This window comes from Hippocampus comes, unplaced genomic scaffold (genome assembly GCF_001891065.2).
Source record: "Hippocampus comes isolate QL1 unplaced genomic scaffold, H_comes_QL1_v1.1 scaffold146, whole genome shotgun sequence".
NCBI lineage: Eukaryota > Metazoa > Chordata > Actinopteri > Syngnathiformes > Syngnathidae > Hippocampus > Hippocampus comes.
In genome coordinates this window covers 340,665-357,381 of record NW_017806156.1, presented here as the reverse complement: position 1 = coordinate 357,381, position 16,717 = coordinate 340,665, and the positions used below count along the sequence as shown (strand labels likewise).

General features: G+C 42.8%; 1 protein-coding gene and 1 long non-coding RNA gene across 2 annotated transcripts in view; one reads left to right on the top strand and one right to left on the bottom strand.

Moving 5' to 3' along the window:
- The window catches only part of ano10a (anoctamin 10a), a 108,176-nt gene that overhangs the window by 79,538 nt on the left and 11,921 nt on the right, over positions 1-16,717 (top strand). Inside the window, exon 13 of the mRNA XM_019895057.1 lies at positions 14,418-14,534. Within this exon, the coding sequence (XP_019750616.1) occupies positions 14,418-14,534 (117 nt within the window). The remainder of the gene's footprint in view (positions 1-14,417; positions 14,535-16,717) is intronic.
- LOC109531044 (uncharacterized) lies at positions 9,230-9,900 on the bottom strand. Its single transcript, XR_002171106.1, has 2 exons — positions 9,676-9,900; positions 9,230-9,352 (listed from the first exon to the last, which is right to left on the bottom strand). It is a non-coding gene; the product is annotated as an uncharacterized LOC109531044 (long non-coding RNA).

Here is a 16,717-nt window from a genome sequence, read left to right as displayed (position 1 = left end):
GCTAATCCAATTTTTTTTTTTTTTTTTTAATCTTTATTGAACAAGTCAGGATACAATTCTCAGGAAACAGAAAAGGCGCTAATCCAATCACCGAACGCGGACGGCCAGTCTCGACGTAAGGCCTTCTCGCTAGCCCTAGTACACAGACGAGAACAAGTCAGGATACAGCTCAACTCAACTCAGGATGCAATACAGGATACAGATCACGAGTCGTGATCTGATTGGCTATTGAAACCTGACTGTGCCCGTTCACTTACAGCGCACAGGGGCCTGCTCTGTTTAATCTGAAGGCCCCGAGCAAGTTTAATTTACCTGGCAACGCAAGCTAGCTGAAATATGATTGGTTAAAAACTCTACCATAATAAATAAGTTATTTATCGAGTGGCTTTCAATGTTATTTAAAATAACATTGAAAGCCACTCAACTAAGTGGAAATAATATGACGTAAAGAATACAGAGAATAATTGTGTCTACATATTTATGAAAATAAAATAACAAATTATAAAATAACATAAAATACATAAAAGTAAATTTACTTTTCTGAAAATGTTTAGGCCAGCAGAGAAGGCCTTGCTGGCCCTGAGGGTCCGCCACTGCGCGGGGATATTAATTGGGTATGTTTTCATGATACTGTACTTTTCCAAAACTCAGATGAATTTAAATACTCGTTGTCGGTGCTATTCTGGTGCACCTTTGAGGCCAGCGTAACGACGAGTCTTGAACGCAAACAACACGACAAAAAGTATACAAAAATTGCTCTCTTCAGTTTGTCTAATTCGTTTGTCTGTATTGTATGTATTGTATGGTCAAAAAACTGTATCGCTTCTAATCTTGAGCTGTCCTCATCTCTCTCTCTCTCAGAGAGAGAGAGAGAGAGAGAGAGAGATCATATAATAGATAGATAGATATAGATATATACTTTATGTAGATATAGATAGATAGATATAGATATATACTTTATGTATTATAAATTTTCTGACATGGTTTAAACATAGGAAATACAAAAATTCACAAACTTTACAGGGTCACTGTCTGAAGGATTTTCTGTTAACTGCAATGATGTTAAAAGGCCATAGGATGTCATAATGATTAACAGATCAGAGCTTTCTGGACTGGTTGTGGCAGCTTGCAATGTCTCATGGGTTTTCCATGATTATGTAGCCACCCTCGGTGCAGCTACTAGTGTCACCCTTCTATTAAGTTGTCAAGGGGAAGTGTGTCAATTTATCAAATCTATTCAAGTTAGGGTGCACTACTTAAGGACACAGTGGGATTGGCAACAGCAGACTCTAGTTAGAGTCAAGTGGAAACCTCCAACAGGAAGAAGACACACTGAGTTTTTTACAAAAAAATATATTGAGTAAATATTTACATCAGGAGTGAATGGGAAACTGAACTAAAAAACTAAATACACTCCTCTGAACAAGAATACAAAAAGATGAACAAGGAAAAAAACAAGTTAAATTGTTATCAGTTCTTATCAGTTGTTTTTGGTATCAGATCTGACCCATAAAAAAAATGACTCAGATCTCAGATTAAACAAAAAATACGGGATTCGTCAGGAAAAAAAATGGAAATCCTTTCAACTGTCCTACCACCTTCCAGGGGACGGGTGGCTTTGAAGTCCAAGATGTCCTTCACCGATGTCCCACGTGGCATCCAGTATACAGACTACGTAGTCCAATCTTTTTAATGGTCTATGAGTCCTAAAAAAAAAGCCTGCACGAAATGCGCAAGGTATTTACTCAATGTGGCTATAATCGGCCAGGGAAAATAATTGATTTGGTAAATCTAGCCCGGGTGAAGGCCACAGCGCTCTTCACTGTGAGCATGTTAGCTTAGCTCGATGCTAATGCGCTTGCTCAGGAGCGCACGTGTCGGTACAATGGTTGATCTTCTTTTCTTTTAAACAACACGGTTATATTTTAAATCAACAAAGAAACAATATGTAATTTCAACAACTTCATTCCTGACTGTTTTTTCAATGTTACAAATCGAATGCTAGGAATGCTAATCGGACATATTCAACTAAAAACACTCACCAGGAACGTTATCTCTTCTAAACCCTTCTCTCGCCTTGGAGAGAAAAGAGAAAGATTGCCACAGGATTCAACTTTACGACCACAGGTAGAGGTTCAAGGACCAGTTTTCATTTATCGTTCTTTCGTTTCGACCCGCCTGGGAAAGTGCGAGAATGTTCTGGCTCTCTCGCAAACGAGTCCTCGCTCCTAGCGCTGCGGTGCGTTCGTGGTCCCTCGGAAACAGCAGTATCACAAACAAATATCACCTTACAGAACTAACAAAAAAATGACGGTCTTAACCAGTCTGGGTTACACTCTCCCCCTCTAAACGGCATGAGTCCCTTCAAGCCCCGTTGTCCATCCTGGACATTGTGAAGGTGATGCTGCAGCCTTCGAGAATGCAACACATAAAGCTTGTATAAAAGAATGAATGGCTAAGCTCAGTGGCTCTCCCAACTCATCATAGGTAAACTTTTTAGGTCGACGTCTTTCTCTACCAGAGCGTCGCAGGCCTACCGTCTCTATGTCAACATCATCAAGTTCGACAGCCTCAGTAATAGGTCTGGAGTCTGATGGAATGGAACCCCTGTCAGTCAGGGTGCTTGTCATGTCAGGTCTTGGGATATCAACTTCAACCTGGTCTGGACATCTCGCATCTGTGGATGATAACTCACCACTACCCAACCCAGGAATCTCATGTTGTGAGGTCTTGTCAGATTTTTCAAAGTCAAGTGTCGATCTGTCTGGTACTGCAATATCAGAAGGTGAATCTTGGGGTGGAATATGTGTAGGAGCTTGGGAATTTGGGGGAAACTTCTCAGTTTGGACATAGGGGGCCTTCTTGATTATCTGTGGCTCCCACGAGCCAATATAAGTTTCCTCTTCATCACTCATCTCTTCCATGTCACTGTACGCTGCTCCACTATCACTGACGGTGGTTTTCATCTTGCTTCTTTTGCTCCTTGTCCAAATTTTTCTCGAATTTGCTCCTTGAGGGTCTGATTCACTTTGATCCACAACAGGTAAGAACCCACAAGGGAGAAGTAAATCCCTGTGTAAAGTGCGGTGAGGGCCATCTCCGGTTTCTGGTGTAACAACATCAACAGGACTGTCTTTGATGCGTTTTACAACTGTGTGAATGGTTCGCTCCCAACGATCTGCAAGTTTGTGCTTTCCTCTGATGTTAACATTCTTTACCATGACTCTGTCACCAACATAGAGCTTGGCAGCCCTTATCGTTTTGTCAAAACGTTTTCTATTCTTCTCACCCATCTTCTTTGAGTGTTCGGAAGCAAGAGCGTAGCTCTCCTGGAGGTTGTCACGAAGAATTCGGACATAATCTGAATACGATTTGGGACCACCTCGACCGGGGTAAGTACCAAGGACAAGATCAATGGCAATCGAGGCTGCCTGCCGAACATTAGTTCATATGGGGAATAACCTGTTGTGTCATTTTTGGTACAATTGTATGCATGTGTCAAGGGCTTCACAAAGTCTCGCCAATGGGATTTGTTCTTCTCCTCTAGTGTGCCCAACATGTCGAGCAGGGTCCGATTATAGCGTTCTACTGGGTTTGCCCGGGGATGATATGGAGTGGTACGAATCTTTTTTACCCCGACAAATTCACAAAGCTTGACTAACCTAGATTTGAAGTCTCTGCCTTGATCACTGAGCAGGCGACAAAGGAAACCATAGGGAATGATCAAATTATCCCAAAGAGCTTTGGCTACTGTCTTAGCTCTCTGGTCTCTTGTAAGTACTGCTATGGCAAAATTCTTAAAATGATCTGTCAATACTAACACGTTTCTTGTGTCTCGACTGTCTGGCTCAATGGACAAGTAATCCATACACACTAATTCAAGGGGATAAGTTGCATGGATGTTCTCCAGTGGAGCAGCCCTCTGGGGAATGCCTTTCCTCATGACACATCGGGGACATCTTTTGCATTTGTCTTCAATGGACCTTGCCATTTTTGGCCAGTAAAACCTCGCTCGTGCAAGATGTAGGGCACGGTCAAAGCCAAGGTGACCGACCATTCTCATCATGTACACCTCGCAAGGCTCTTTCACGGTACTGATGAGGTAATACCAACTGGTAGACAGGTGAATCTTTGTCTTTACACTTCCGATATAACACCCCATTACTGAGCTCCAGTTTGTTCCATTGGTTTAGCATGGCTTTAACATCAGTAGATTCACCATTCATTTCCTTGGGTCCAAATTTCACACCTCCTTCTAGCAAGGTTATGACGCGAGCAATAGAAGGGTCAACTCTTTGTTCTGTGCGCCAATCGGCATCTGTCATTGAGGGCAAGATGTCTTCCCCATAGGCTTCAGGAACTACTGAAGGGTCAATAGCTAGGGACTCCACAACAACAACCGGTCCTGATGGAAATGGAACAGAATGGCGCTGACACAATGCAATGAAAGTTCCATGGTCTACTTGGTTGGATGCCTCAATGAGGCGTTCTTTCATGTCATTAATACGAGCTCTCTCCTTGCAAAAAGCCTCATCTTCGTGAGGTGGCTCTTGTGGCCGACGAGACAAGCCATCAGCGTCTTTGTTTGCTTGACCTGCCCGGTACTTGATGGTGAAATGATACGTAGACAAGGCAGCCAACCATCTATGTCCAGCCGCATCCATAGGGCACTTGTCAAGACATCTGTTAGGGGATTATTATCAGTCAGGACAACAAAAGAGGAACCATACAGGTAATCATCAAACTTGTCACACACGGCCCACTTGAGGGCCAAGAATTCAAGTTTATGTGTGGGATAATTTTGTTCACTTTTGGAAAGCCCCCGACTAGCATAAGCAACTGCTCGAAGCTTCCCTCCCTGCTGTTGATAGAGCACAGCTCCCAAATCATCCTGACAAGCGTCAGTGTGTAGTATGTATGGAAGCTGTGGGTCTGCAAAAGCGAGAATAGGTGCTGAGGTAAGTTTCTCAATGATCGAATGAAAAGCCGTCTCACACTCTGGAGTCCAAAGATCAGCAAGTGACTGAATAGGATGACGGGCCAACTGGGATGGCTCTCGTTTGTAAATCTTTCCTCGTTTCTTTGGTGGATGATAGTTTGCAGTGAGGCGGTTAAGGAGTTTAGTTATCTTGGAGTATCCTTCAACAAAACGGTGATAGTATCCAGCGAAGCCTAGAAAACACTTCAATTCTTTGAAAGTAGATAGACGTGACCAGGTTTTCAAAGCTGAGATTTTGTCAGGATCGGTATGAACTCCACGTGCATCCACAACATGTCCTAAGTATTTCACTGAATCTCGAAAGAATTGGCACTTTTCTGGAGACAACTTAAGTCCATAGTCTCTGAGACGTGACAACACCTTCATCAATCTGTTTTCGTGCTCCTCTAATGTGTCTGAGAACACAATTAGATCGTCCAGAAAAACAATCCCTTTGTTGAGGTGGAGGTCACAAACGCACTTCTCCATGAGGCGTTGGAAAGTGCCTGGGGCATTTGTGATGCCTTGTGGCATCCTGTTAAACTCATAGAAGCCTAGGGGCACACGAAAGCCGTCTTAGGCTTGTCTTCTTCGGCTACTTTGACTTGATAATAGCCAGACTTAAGGACCATGACAGAGAACCACTTTGCTCCACTGAGAGCTGCAAATGTCTCTTCAATATTTGGTAGGGCGTATGCATCTCTAATGGTCCTCATATTTAGCTTGCGATAGTCTATGCATAGGCGAATTGAGACATTCTTTTTCTTAACTAAGACAATGGGTGAAGCGAAAGGGCTTGAGACTCACGGATTATTCCAACATCGAGTAACTGTCTGAGATGCTGCTTCACTGCTTCTCTGTCACTTGGGTGGATAGGTCTTGGCCTTTCTTTGAAAGGTGTCTCATCATGTAACCGGATCTGATGTTTTACAGCAGTGGTGTGGCCATACGACATTTCATCAAGGGCAAAAACTTCAGAAATAGATTGTAGCTTTTTTCTGGATGCGCTCTTTCCACTCATGTGGGATGGGAGACTCATCAAGACTGAATGGGGGTCTATTGGTTTCCTGTTCCGGTTGACTTGGGGAAAACTGAGATTGCACAGATTCTAAAGGGGAAACCAGCTGGGCTGCACAAGCTTGAGCCGTGACACTAGTGGGCCGCAATGTCACACTATGTTCGCTCACATTATGCACTATGACCTTTGTCCTTTGTACTTTGGTACTGGCCCTAAAGGGGATGTCCACTAAAGCTGATTCAATTAGCAGCCCTCCTGGTAATCTGTACTGGTCATGCTGTTCAAGCACAAATCTTGTGTTTTGGTTCTTCCGTCCTAATCTCACAATCCCCATAAGACACAATTTTTGGTTTGCAAGGACTGTGATTGGCTTCTTACTATGCAGCATGACAAGGTAGGAATGAGTATCACTTCTCTGTGCCTGGGCAACATGTTGGAGGATCATTGCAAACTGTTTAGAAGGTAAGATCTGAATAAACTTGGGCCCATTTTGCTCCACTAATTGCTCATGAAGTCGCAAAAGCCCATTTGTCCCAATCAGCAGTGGGATTCTACTGTTGAAGTGGCATTCAGGAACCACGAGTGCGAGTACGACCAATTGCTGCTCTTTTCCCGCTATGTGCTGTGGAAACGAAATGTTTGTTTGAATGTAGCCAAAGTATGGGACATTTTGTCCCCCAGCTCCTTCAATCTCAAGAATAGTGTGGATGGGTTGGATGAGAAGATGGGAAAGGTGCTCTTTGTGAAAAGTTTCAGAAATTGTCGTCACTTGTGAACCGGAGTCTATTATGGATTCGCATGGTGTACCTTCAACAAGTACAGAGGCTGCACAGCGTGGGCCTATAAGACTTTGGGGTAATATCAATTGAGGGTTGAAAATGTCAACAGGTTGGGTTTGGCACGTGGTTTGCCATTCAATGCCCAGGGATTTGGGACTCAGAGAATCAAGGGTTTCAGCTCCTGGAAGTCACACTGCAGGAGCTGTCACTAGTTTAAAGCAAAAGGAGCTGCAGTTTGTCTTGCAGCAAAGTCTGCTTGTTTCTTCTTCAACTCTGCATTCCTTTCTTTGACAAGCGTGGGATTTGGCTCATTTGTGCAATGGACTGCTATGTGATTTCCTTCCCCACACTTGAAACAAAACCATGCACGCGGCATTCCAGGGATTCTTGTAGTGGTTTGTGTTTGTCTCATATTTACAGCCGAGAACTCCTTCGGATTGGGGGTTTCGGATTTGCATGTAACCTTCTGGTTCTGGACAAGTATTTGAACTTGTTTGGTCAACTCAGCAATTTGATTTTCAAGTTTAGCAGTTTCATTTGGGGGTTGCTCAATGGGTTGTGGGGATAGAGGGGAGTTTGTCAGTAGGGTGGTGTGCCTCTCCTTTTTGCTCACCTTTTCGACTTGTCTCATGAGTTCATTTTCAAATCAAGTTTCACAGTTTCGTTATCTGATGAAGTGGGGCCTACAAGCGGTACTTGGTCAAAGATCGGAATGCTAAATGCAGAGTGGGCGTGTGCAGCAGCCTTTGTTGCACCCAAATGTTTCTTCATACGATCAAACTTGGCTGGCCATCGGTCTTCTTCTGTCCTCAACATGAGAAGGAGGTCAGGGAATGAGGGAGGAGAACCCTTTTTCCCTTCAAGTTGGAGACCTATTATCAAACTCTGGTCCCAGCAACCCCGAATAAATTGTTTAAGGAGCAGCCCATCTGCATTCGTAGCAGCTGCCCCTCCTCTAGAAATTACTCTGGTGAGAAGACTGTGGAGGCGACTTAAGAAAGCAGAGGATTTTTCTCCGCTGTTTTGGTTCGAGCAAAGAAAGGAAGTGAAGTGAGTTCTTCTCCATCCTCGACAACACCGAAAGCAGATTCAAGCTGATCGACATAAGTGGTGACGCAGTGACACCAAGGGGCTTTACAATTTCAGAAGCAGGGCTGAGCAAGCTCTCAAGGATCCTCCTCACCTTGTGTGCATCAGTCAAAGAAGAGTCACTGAGTAAGAGATCAACTTGGCTGCGCCATGTCTCATAATCCACTTCACCGTTGGGCCTAGGAATTTGACCTGAGAAAGTGCGTATTCTCGTGTGTGATGTGTGAGTTGGCTCATTACGTACAATGTGCTCAACTACTACCTTCTGAACATGAGGAGGGTTGTAAAGGCTCTCATCTATGCGGACATTCCTAGGGCTAAAAGCGCTACTGAGTTCCATTGGTTCACTTCGATCGGAATAGTGAGTGGCAGTGTCAACATTCTGGTCGTCAGTCGGTTGTGGTGCAATCTTTGGTGTGGGGTCTGTCTGTGATTCGCTTTGAAGAAAGCTAAGGAAGCCAACCTTCCCACTACTCCCCATAGACTCAAGTTCCCTCAGGTATCGACGGGCCACTTCTTTGCCCATCTCGCCTTGAGTGATGTCTCTAACAGTTTTAGAAGTCCAAACTGAACTTGGATCAACAGGGCTTACAAGCCCCCCTAAAGTCAAGGGATCAATTTTCAGAATAGCCTGTTCTGATTCATAGACAACCAGAGTTCTGCCTTTAGGCTGATGTAACTCATCAGGAACTCGAATGACCTGAGCAATTTTGCCATTTATCACAAACACATCAGAAATGTTGTCATTGGTGCAAATTTGTTCAACCCCTGTAACAAACAAGGTTTTCTGACCATCAATTCCAAATCGTTCACAGAGATCCATTTTTTTTTTTTGCAAAGAAAATCAAATAGACTAACCTGTCACCTGTGTCTTCGGGGTTGCGTTGGAGGTAACTAAGCTGCTATGCCAATCTCCTGGCTAGCTCGCCAAATTGTGTAGCCACCCTAGGTGCAGCTACTAGTGTCACCCTTCTATTAAGTTGTCAAGGGAAAGTGTGTCAATTTATCAAATCTATTCGAGTTGGGGTGCACTACTTAAGGTCACAGTGGGATTGGCTACAGCAGACTCTAGTTAGAGTCAAGGGGAAACCTCCAACAGGAAGAAGACACACTGAGTTTTTTACAAAAAAATATATTGAGTAAATATTTACATCAGGAGTGAATGGGGAACTGAACTAAATACACTCCTCTGAACAAGAATACAAAAAGATGAACAAGGAAAAAAACAAGTTAAATTGTTATCAGTTCTTATCAGTTGTTTTTGGTATCAGATCTGACCCATAAAAAAAATGACTCAGATCTCAGATTAAACAAAAAATACGGGATTCGTCAGGAAAAAAAATGGAAATCCTTTCAACTGTCCTACCACCTTCCAGGGGACGGGTGGCTTTGAAGTCCAAGATGTCCTTCACCGATGTCCCACGTGGCATCCAGTCTACAGACTACGTAGTCCAATCTTTTGATGGTCTTTGAGTCCTAAAAAAAAGCCTGCACAAAATGCGCAAGGTATTTACTCAATGTGGCTATAATCGGCCAGGGAAAATAATTGATTTGGTAAATCTAGCCCGGGTGAAGGCCACAGCGCTCTTCACTGTGAGCATGTTAGCTTAGCTCGATGCTAATGCGCTTGCTCAGGAGCGCACGTGTCGGTACAATGGTTGATCTTCTTTTCTTTTAAACAACACAGTTATATTTTAAATCAACAAAGAAACAATATCTAATTTTAACAACTTCATTCCTGACTGTTTTTTTAATGTTACAAATCGAATGCTAGGAATGCTAATCGGACATATTCAACTAAAAACACTCACCAGGAACGTTATCTCTTCTAAACCCTTCTCTCGCCTTGGAGAGAAAAGAGAAAGATTGCCACAGGATTCAACTTTACGACCACAGGTAGAGGTTCAAGGACCAGTTTTCATTTATCGTTCTTTCGTTTCGACCCGCCTGGGAAAGTGCGAGAATGTTCTGGCTCTCTCGCGAACGAGTCCTCGCTCTTAGCGCTGTGGTGCGTTCGTGGTCCCTCGGAAACAGCAGTATAACAAACAAATATCACCTTACAGAACTAACAAAAAAATGACGGTCTTAACCAGTTTGGGTTACAATTACATGAACGGTTCCGGTCTCAATGTGTTGTATGCGACTTACTTTTGAAGCACTTCAGACACAGATATCCGGTAGTCTCTCTGCGGTACCAAAATAGCGGGGAGGAGCCCTGGGCTCCACTTTTTCTTAGACTTTCTCACGTGTGTGTGATCCGTCACTGATATTTTAAAAATGATCCAACCTGTTCATTTGTAAGACAATTCCAGATCCTTTTTATTATAGTTGCCAACGTTACATTAATATTCTATCACTTCTGTGTCCGTCCATCTGACTGTGTTTGCGTGCATCCGCATGACGGTTCGTCACTTTTCCTCTTTATTTAACCACAAAACAGTGTAAATACAAAACACCGTAAAACTAAAATGCTATTAATGTCTTTCTCTGTACAACTGTTGTTTAGTATGAAGCAGACCTTTTTCTTCATATCGTCGTGAAGAGCTTGTTTGAACAGGTCTTGCTGGACCACTGTTAGATGAGCTTATTTTTAAAAACCTTGGAAAGATGTCAGAAAAATTGAAAGGTAAGAAATGCCTTTCATGATATGATTGTCGTGAAAATTTTGCTGAAATTTTAATTAAATTTTGATTATTATGTGTATATGCTCCATGTACAGTGACCCCATGTATCAGACCCACCAAACACAACTTAAGTCATGTGTTCACTCTATTTTAATGGTTCCTTTGTCTGTTAAGCTCCTTGAAAACAAAGATTATGGCCTACTCCAACAAGCGTAGCAAAAAAGGGGGAAAAGCGATGAAATGCTTGAAAGAAGAGACAGTGAGGTCAGGGAGAATGCAAAAGAAGTCAGGGTCTTTTGGTGAGATTATGCATCGACTTGGATTTCCTTTATTTGTTTTTGTTTTTGTTTTTTTTTTTACACTTAGTCATGACTTTTGTTGTTCAGTTTCTTTTTCTACATGTTGGGTTCAGGTCAATAACTGGCATTTGCCTCATCGCTGCCAAGTGGCAGAAAGCTCTATTTTAACTGAGTAACTCCTTAACAATTGTAACAGCTCCGCTGTACTGAATTGATTACATTCACTGCCCCCACGGGCCACCAGCGCAAAGCAGAAATTATTTTGTGCAGCCCACTCCTCAGTGCTCATAGCCCAAGGTTGCCCTGTACACGGTACAGTGGAACTGTTAAGACGCACTGATTTAAACATTTCAGGTATGAACTTATGGCCACCCCTATTTGAGTCATGGGTTCACCCTGGCCACCCCAGTGAAAGATTTTTGGCTATGCCACTGTCAATGCCCACCACTTGCTGGAGTGCCTTCTGGTCTGCCTTAATGCAGCAAGTGAACCACACTAAAAATCCATGTAAGAACACTATGATGGCACAGTTGTAAAAGTTCACCATCAGAGATGTGGGGATGTGAGTGCTTTTCAACTTCGTTACAAAGTAGAGGCATTGTTGGGCATTCACTACAGCTGACGCAATGTGACCAGATCCCTCATCCTTGACCCTTCCCTCCTCCGAGACTTCTTCTGAGTCCCCTCACAAGCCGGGAAAGGCACCGGGCAGTGCCCCTGAAATGGGGGGCACTCTTGTGACTGTGAATGGGTTTGGGTCTTTGGATCTTTGATGTTATTAGTTGCTTTGGTCCCCAGGGTTGTGCGTGGCCTGATGTTTTACTTTATTTATGCTCAATTTACTCAGTTGCCAGGACATTTAGCCTTCCATGTACTGCTGCATCCAACCCTGCTGTTTTCTACTCAGAATGTTTGCATGTAAAGACTTCGTCTCCTGTCCAAATTTTGCCCCTCACCTGACAGCTTCCTTCCTTCTCTAATGAGTCGTGACAGCAATTGAGTTGAAAAAAAATCTACTTAAATGTATCTAAGCTCACAGGATTCACTTGTTGCTGTCTTAAAAACAAAACATTCCGATAGTCAACAATTGTGCTGTTTGGCTTGCTTTCGAACGAGGACATAGATGGAAGTTCTCACCTCTCCAACATTTTGAGCATTCAAGAGCATTTATTCATTTGTTTTCAAGGTATTTTCACATCTTTAAATTGGTTAACATCATATAAAGATAACATGCAAAATGGGGACATACCAGTCGTATTTTGTAGGATAGAGAAGTGGGTTCATCTTCCCTCTCTTATATGAATCCAATGTCGCAGTTTTCGACTTTGAGTGTGGCTGTTGCAAAGTCTGCTGAAAACCATCAGAAAACAAGCCTAAAATCACTTATATTGGTGGGGTATTATTTTCTACGTACATTCTTTTTAAGCTTGTGTAATATTCTTTTTCATTCCGTTTATTCGGGCATTTTTAAGATTAGAATGGCAAAATATGTGCCAATATTCAGAACCATTTGACAGGAGCTTTAAATTAACTCATTCGGTACCAGCCAATTCTGGACCAAGTCTGAAAAGACGTTTAAAATGTCTTTGGGAGTGAATGAGTTAAACAGTGTGGCACAAAACTTGCATATAGACTAAAATTTTTTTTTTTTAAATTCAGTCATGAATGAACAAACACTGGATAAGTTGTTAACATTCATAGCAAGTTATGCACTTTACTTTGGAGTCAGCCAATCCTCCATTTAGCATCTCCAGTTGGTCCAGAATGCTGCTACTCGCCTCTTGACTGGTACTCGTAAGAAGGAGCACATAACTCCGACTCTGGCATCCCTTCACTGGCTCCATATACCTGTACATTTTAGAGTTCTTTTTAAAATCCTATGATTGGTTTTCAAATCTTGAAATGGCCTCACTCCACCCTACCTCTCTGAGCTCCTCCGCACCTACACATCTGCCCGATGCCTCAGGTCTGTGGACCAGAAATTATTAGAGCTACCAAGAACTAAGCGGAGGCTCAGCCTTTTCCGTTGCTGGTCCCTCCCCCTCGCTGCCCATCTTTAAAACTTGTCCAAATATATTTCTATTCTTTGGCTTTTGACTCAGCATGACTCAGACTCAAATTTTAGTTTGACTGTTTTTGTACTTTTTGTGTAAATGCTCTTACACAGAATTTCATCTGTGCTGTATGTTTCACATACAGCACAGATGAAATTTCTTCCCTCTCAACCAGACAACAGACAACAAGAGGAGCCGCTGGGGGTGCCTGTGTCGCCATTAAAAAAACAGTTAACAAAATGACAAAATAATACAACACAACACATAAGACACAGACAGTCGCGCAATCCTAACCACTTTTTCCTCATACACTTTGTTGTTTGAAGCTGTTATGGATGAAAGAGGAGAGATTCAAAGTGTCCTTTCACCAGTGGATCAAAGACGTCATGCTGAAAATGTGCACACATCTGCTACAAGCTAAGTTTGAAAGCAACAAGAAGCTGTAGCGTCCATTGATGAAAAAGACATCGGCTCACATCTCCTGTCCCATGTAAACTCGCTTCATTTCCAAGCCGCGACTCCCAGTTCCACAGGGGTGTCACAGACCACTTTGGAGTGACATCCTCCCTTAGACCATTCGGAAACCACAAAAATAGTGCGTCTCATCGCATTATTACTTGGATACAGCAAATTAATGGATTACTAGTTTTGAAATCAGCCAAATCAATTGTAATAGTTTGTTTAATTATTGTTCGCAGGAGTGTAAACAGGGGAACAAAATTATTGGAGAATCTCAACGTTATTTATTACACAACACAATGTGACATTTCCGTCCAGATTTTAGCAAAGATCAAGCAAGTTGACACACATGATTTGCTGTCGCGATCTGGTAATGAATTTGACACCTGTGCTATCCATATTCATACAGCACACACAGCATTTAAAAGGATTGTGGATACACTTTTGAAGTGTCCTTTTCATTATTTAGGATATTAGCCAACGCAAGTCCCCAGTAGACATTATTTTTACAGTTAAAGTTATCATTGTCATAAATGACTGTAGTTTTAATATGTGATTCCTGGTGGGTAAAAGATGTTTCATTTTTTTTTTTTTTTTTTTGAAAGCGTGTTCTGAGGAAGTTCTAAATTTGTTGGCAGAGTATTCTCAAATTCAACTCTGAACATACAGATTTGTGGCAAACGTGTATGGACGATTTAAGCACAAATTTCTACTTATTATGCACTGGTAGCGAAAGAAGTCCAGGTAGACTCTCAACTCAACGCAACTCAACTGTATTTATAGAGCACTTTCAAACAGCCATCGCTGCGTACAAAGTGCTGTACATGGAGCAATTTAATATATACAACAAACAGTAAAGCAAATCGGTAATAAAGACGGTAGAAAGCACCGGACAGCAAAACCAAGAACAAATCTAAGTCATGCTGAGTCAAATGCCAAAGAATACTCTGCCATCAAATGTTTTTGTGACATGTTTTAGTTCGATAATTCTTTTGTCATATTAATCCCTTGTTCCGAGCATGTTTGTTTTGTTCAAGAAAAAAGATATTGATGCCAGTATTTAAGATCAAAACGCCATATAAACAAATATTTTTCCTGTTTTGAATTGTAATTTCAGCATGGATTGTTGGCCTTCAAGTTTTTCCTAGCCTTCTTGGTCCCAGATGTTCCCAAACACATCCAGATCAAACTGGCTCGTCTGGAATTTGAATCAATGGAGGCCCTCAAAAAAAAGGTAAGACCAAAACTTGGACTTGCTCTTCTTGTCATTGCAGGTGACCAAGCAGCAAAATTAGCTTCACAGGCACAACTGTCCAAGAAACATGAAAAACAATGACCAACAAAGAGAGGCAGGGCACAAGGGCTTGTCGGTATTCGCGTTTCAGCACCCCAAAATCTTAGTTGTGAAGGAAGACACGAGGGCAGTGGTTCTTAACTTTGTTAGAGGTACAGAACCCAACCACTTCATATGCACATTCAAATAACCCTTCATTAGTGAAAAACAAAATATGAATTTTTACAAATTCAACATTTAAAAAACGCATTTATTAAGAACAGAAAAAAAGTAAATAAAATTTCAAGACGTAAGTATGACTTTTTTTTAAATTTTACGACGTAGTATCACAACAGTCACGCGTAGACTACTGAGCGAACTAAATTTCCCTCAGCACTGATTGAACAAGCAATGTCATGTGATCATCTGCAGCCAGTGATGGTCAAGCGGACGTGTCATAACTAATTGACATGTTGAGTCGGGTGCGTCGTAGCCTCCATGGCAGAGGCTCCGTCGAACCCCTGAGACCGCTTCACTGAACCCCTAGGGTTCGATTGAACCCAGGTTCAGAACTACTGCACTAGGGAGACGGAAGGGAAAAGGAAACCCAAGTCGCAAGTTATTTTCTTTGACAGAGCATAGTTTAACTCAGTAAACAACTTTGTCACATAGAATGTTTAATAAAACATGACGACATAAAGACATGCACATGTCGATGGGAAAAAAACGTGACCCACCCCAGGCGCCCTGTCTTGCAGCCAAGCCACTTCAGGCAAGCACATCCGCAGCACACCTGCACCATCACGGGGAGAGTGTCTGAGAAAGCCAACTAAGTGCCAGGGATGTGTATGCATTGTGTGGACTGATGAATTGTCAGCGAAAAATCTGTATCGATGTCACTGCCAATACGCCAAAACAGAGGCAGTCTTGACTGCGTGAATAGAAACATACAGGTCAGGAGAATGGGAGAGGTGAAGGATAAGCAGCATCGCCAAACGATTGTTTTGGGAACAGGCCGGCAATGCTATCAGTTTCTGCTGCCTCTCGAGGAGCATTAATTAGCCAAAGTGGCAATCAATCCCTCCAAGACTGTCAACAGAAACAGGGTGAAGCTGAGCAACATGCTGGTCTTGCCTGTGGCCGCTTAAGTACCAAGAACAATCAATAGCCAGGGCTGTGAAATTTCCGCAGATTCGCAGAATTCCACGGATTCTGTTGTGAAAAATATAATTGTCACAAAACCTCTATTTTTACATTAAAAATCATTAGTAGGGTAGGGGTCTACTTGGCTTTAATAGCCTTGCGCAGCGACCGTGCCTCATACACCGCGGCTCAATACAGTCGGACAAGCGGAGTTTTACAACAGCTGAGCGTAGAACATGTTTTGTCTGCAACTCGGCAAAGCCGACAAGATTTTAACGCAGGCTGAAAATAGCGTGACTTGGCACCGCGGACGTGAATTTTACCGATGAACGACATTGGCATACTTCCTATTTTTACAACATTGCCACGAGTGCCATATGGCATTCGCATCAACTTCTGTCTTTCCTGTCTCGGTATTCGCTTTCACACGTGCTGATAAGAAAAAACACTGCCAGTACTCAAGGTTTGCGACGAGAATATGATAGAATGTCTGTCGCAAGAAGGGATATCGTGCAACGGGAAGACGGTGAGAAAGATGATGTGAAAAAAGGAAAACGGCATCAAAACCCCATGGAATTGGAATTGGCTTGAACCTAAAGTCGGGAACGAGTACCTGCATGAACACATTTTTTTTTTTTTCAACTCTGAACGTTCGACGTCGCACTTCCGGGTTGAGTGAACGCTGGCGCGTTTTGGCTGCCGCTGCTCTCCCGCAACTTTTTGTGTTTTACGGTCTTTTTACTCTGAATTGTCTCATTGTTCTCGCACGGAATCACTGTTTTCATATCACAGTCATTCCACTCCAGCCCCCAATCCACTCCTGCTTCTCACCCTTAACCTTTTTCAACTGTTTTTCGTCCCGGCGTTTCAGCGTCCTACCTGCTCGGCTCTTGGACCAGGCCCTGTGCCATCTCTGTTCCGTTGTGCCCCGTGATGGGGGCCGGCAGGGCCTGTGTCTGGGTTCTACTGTTGTGGATCACCCTGTCGCTCCTCCATCGACC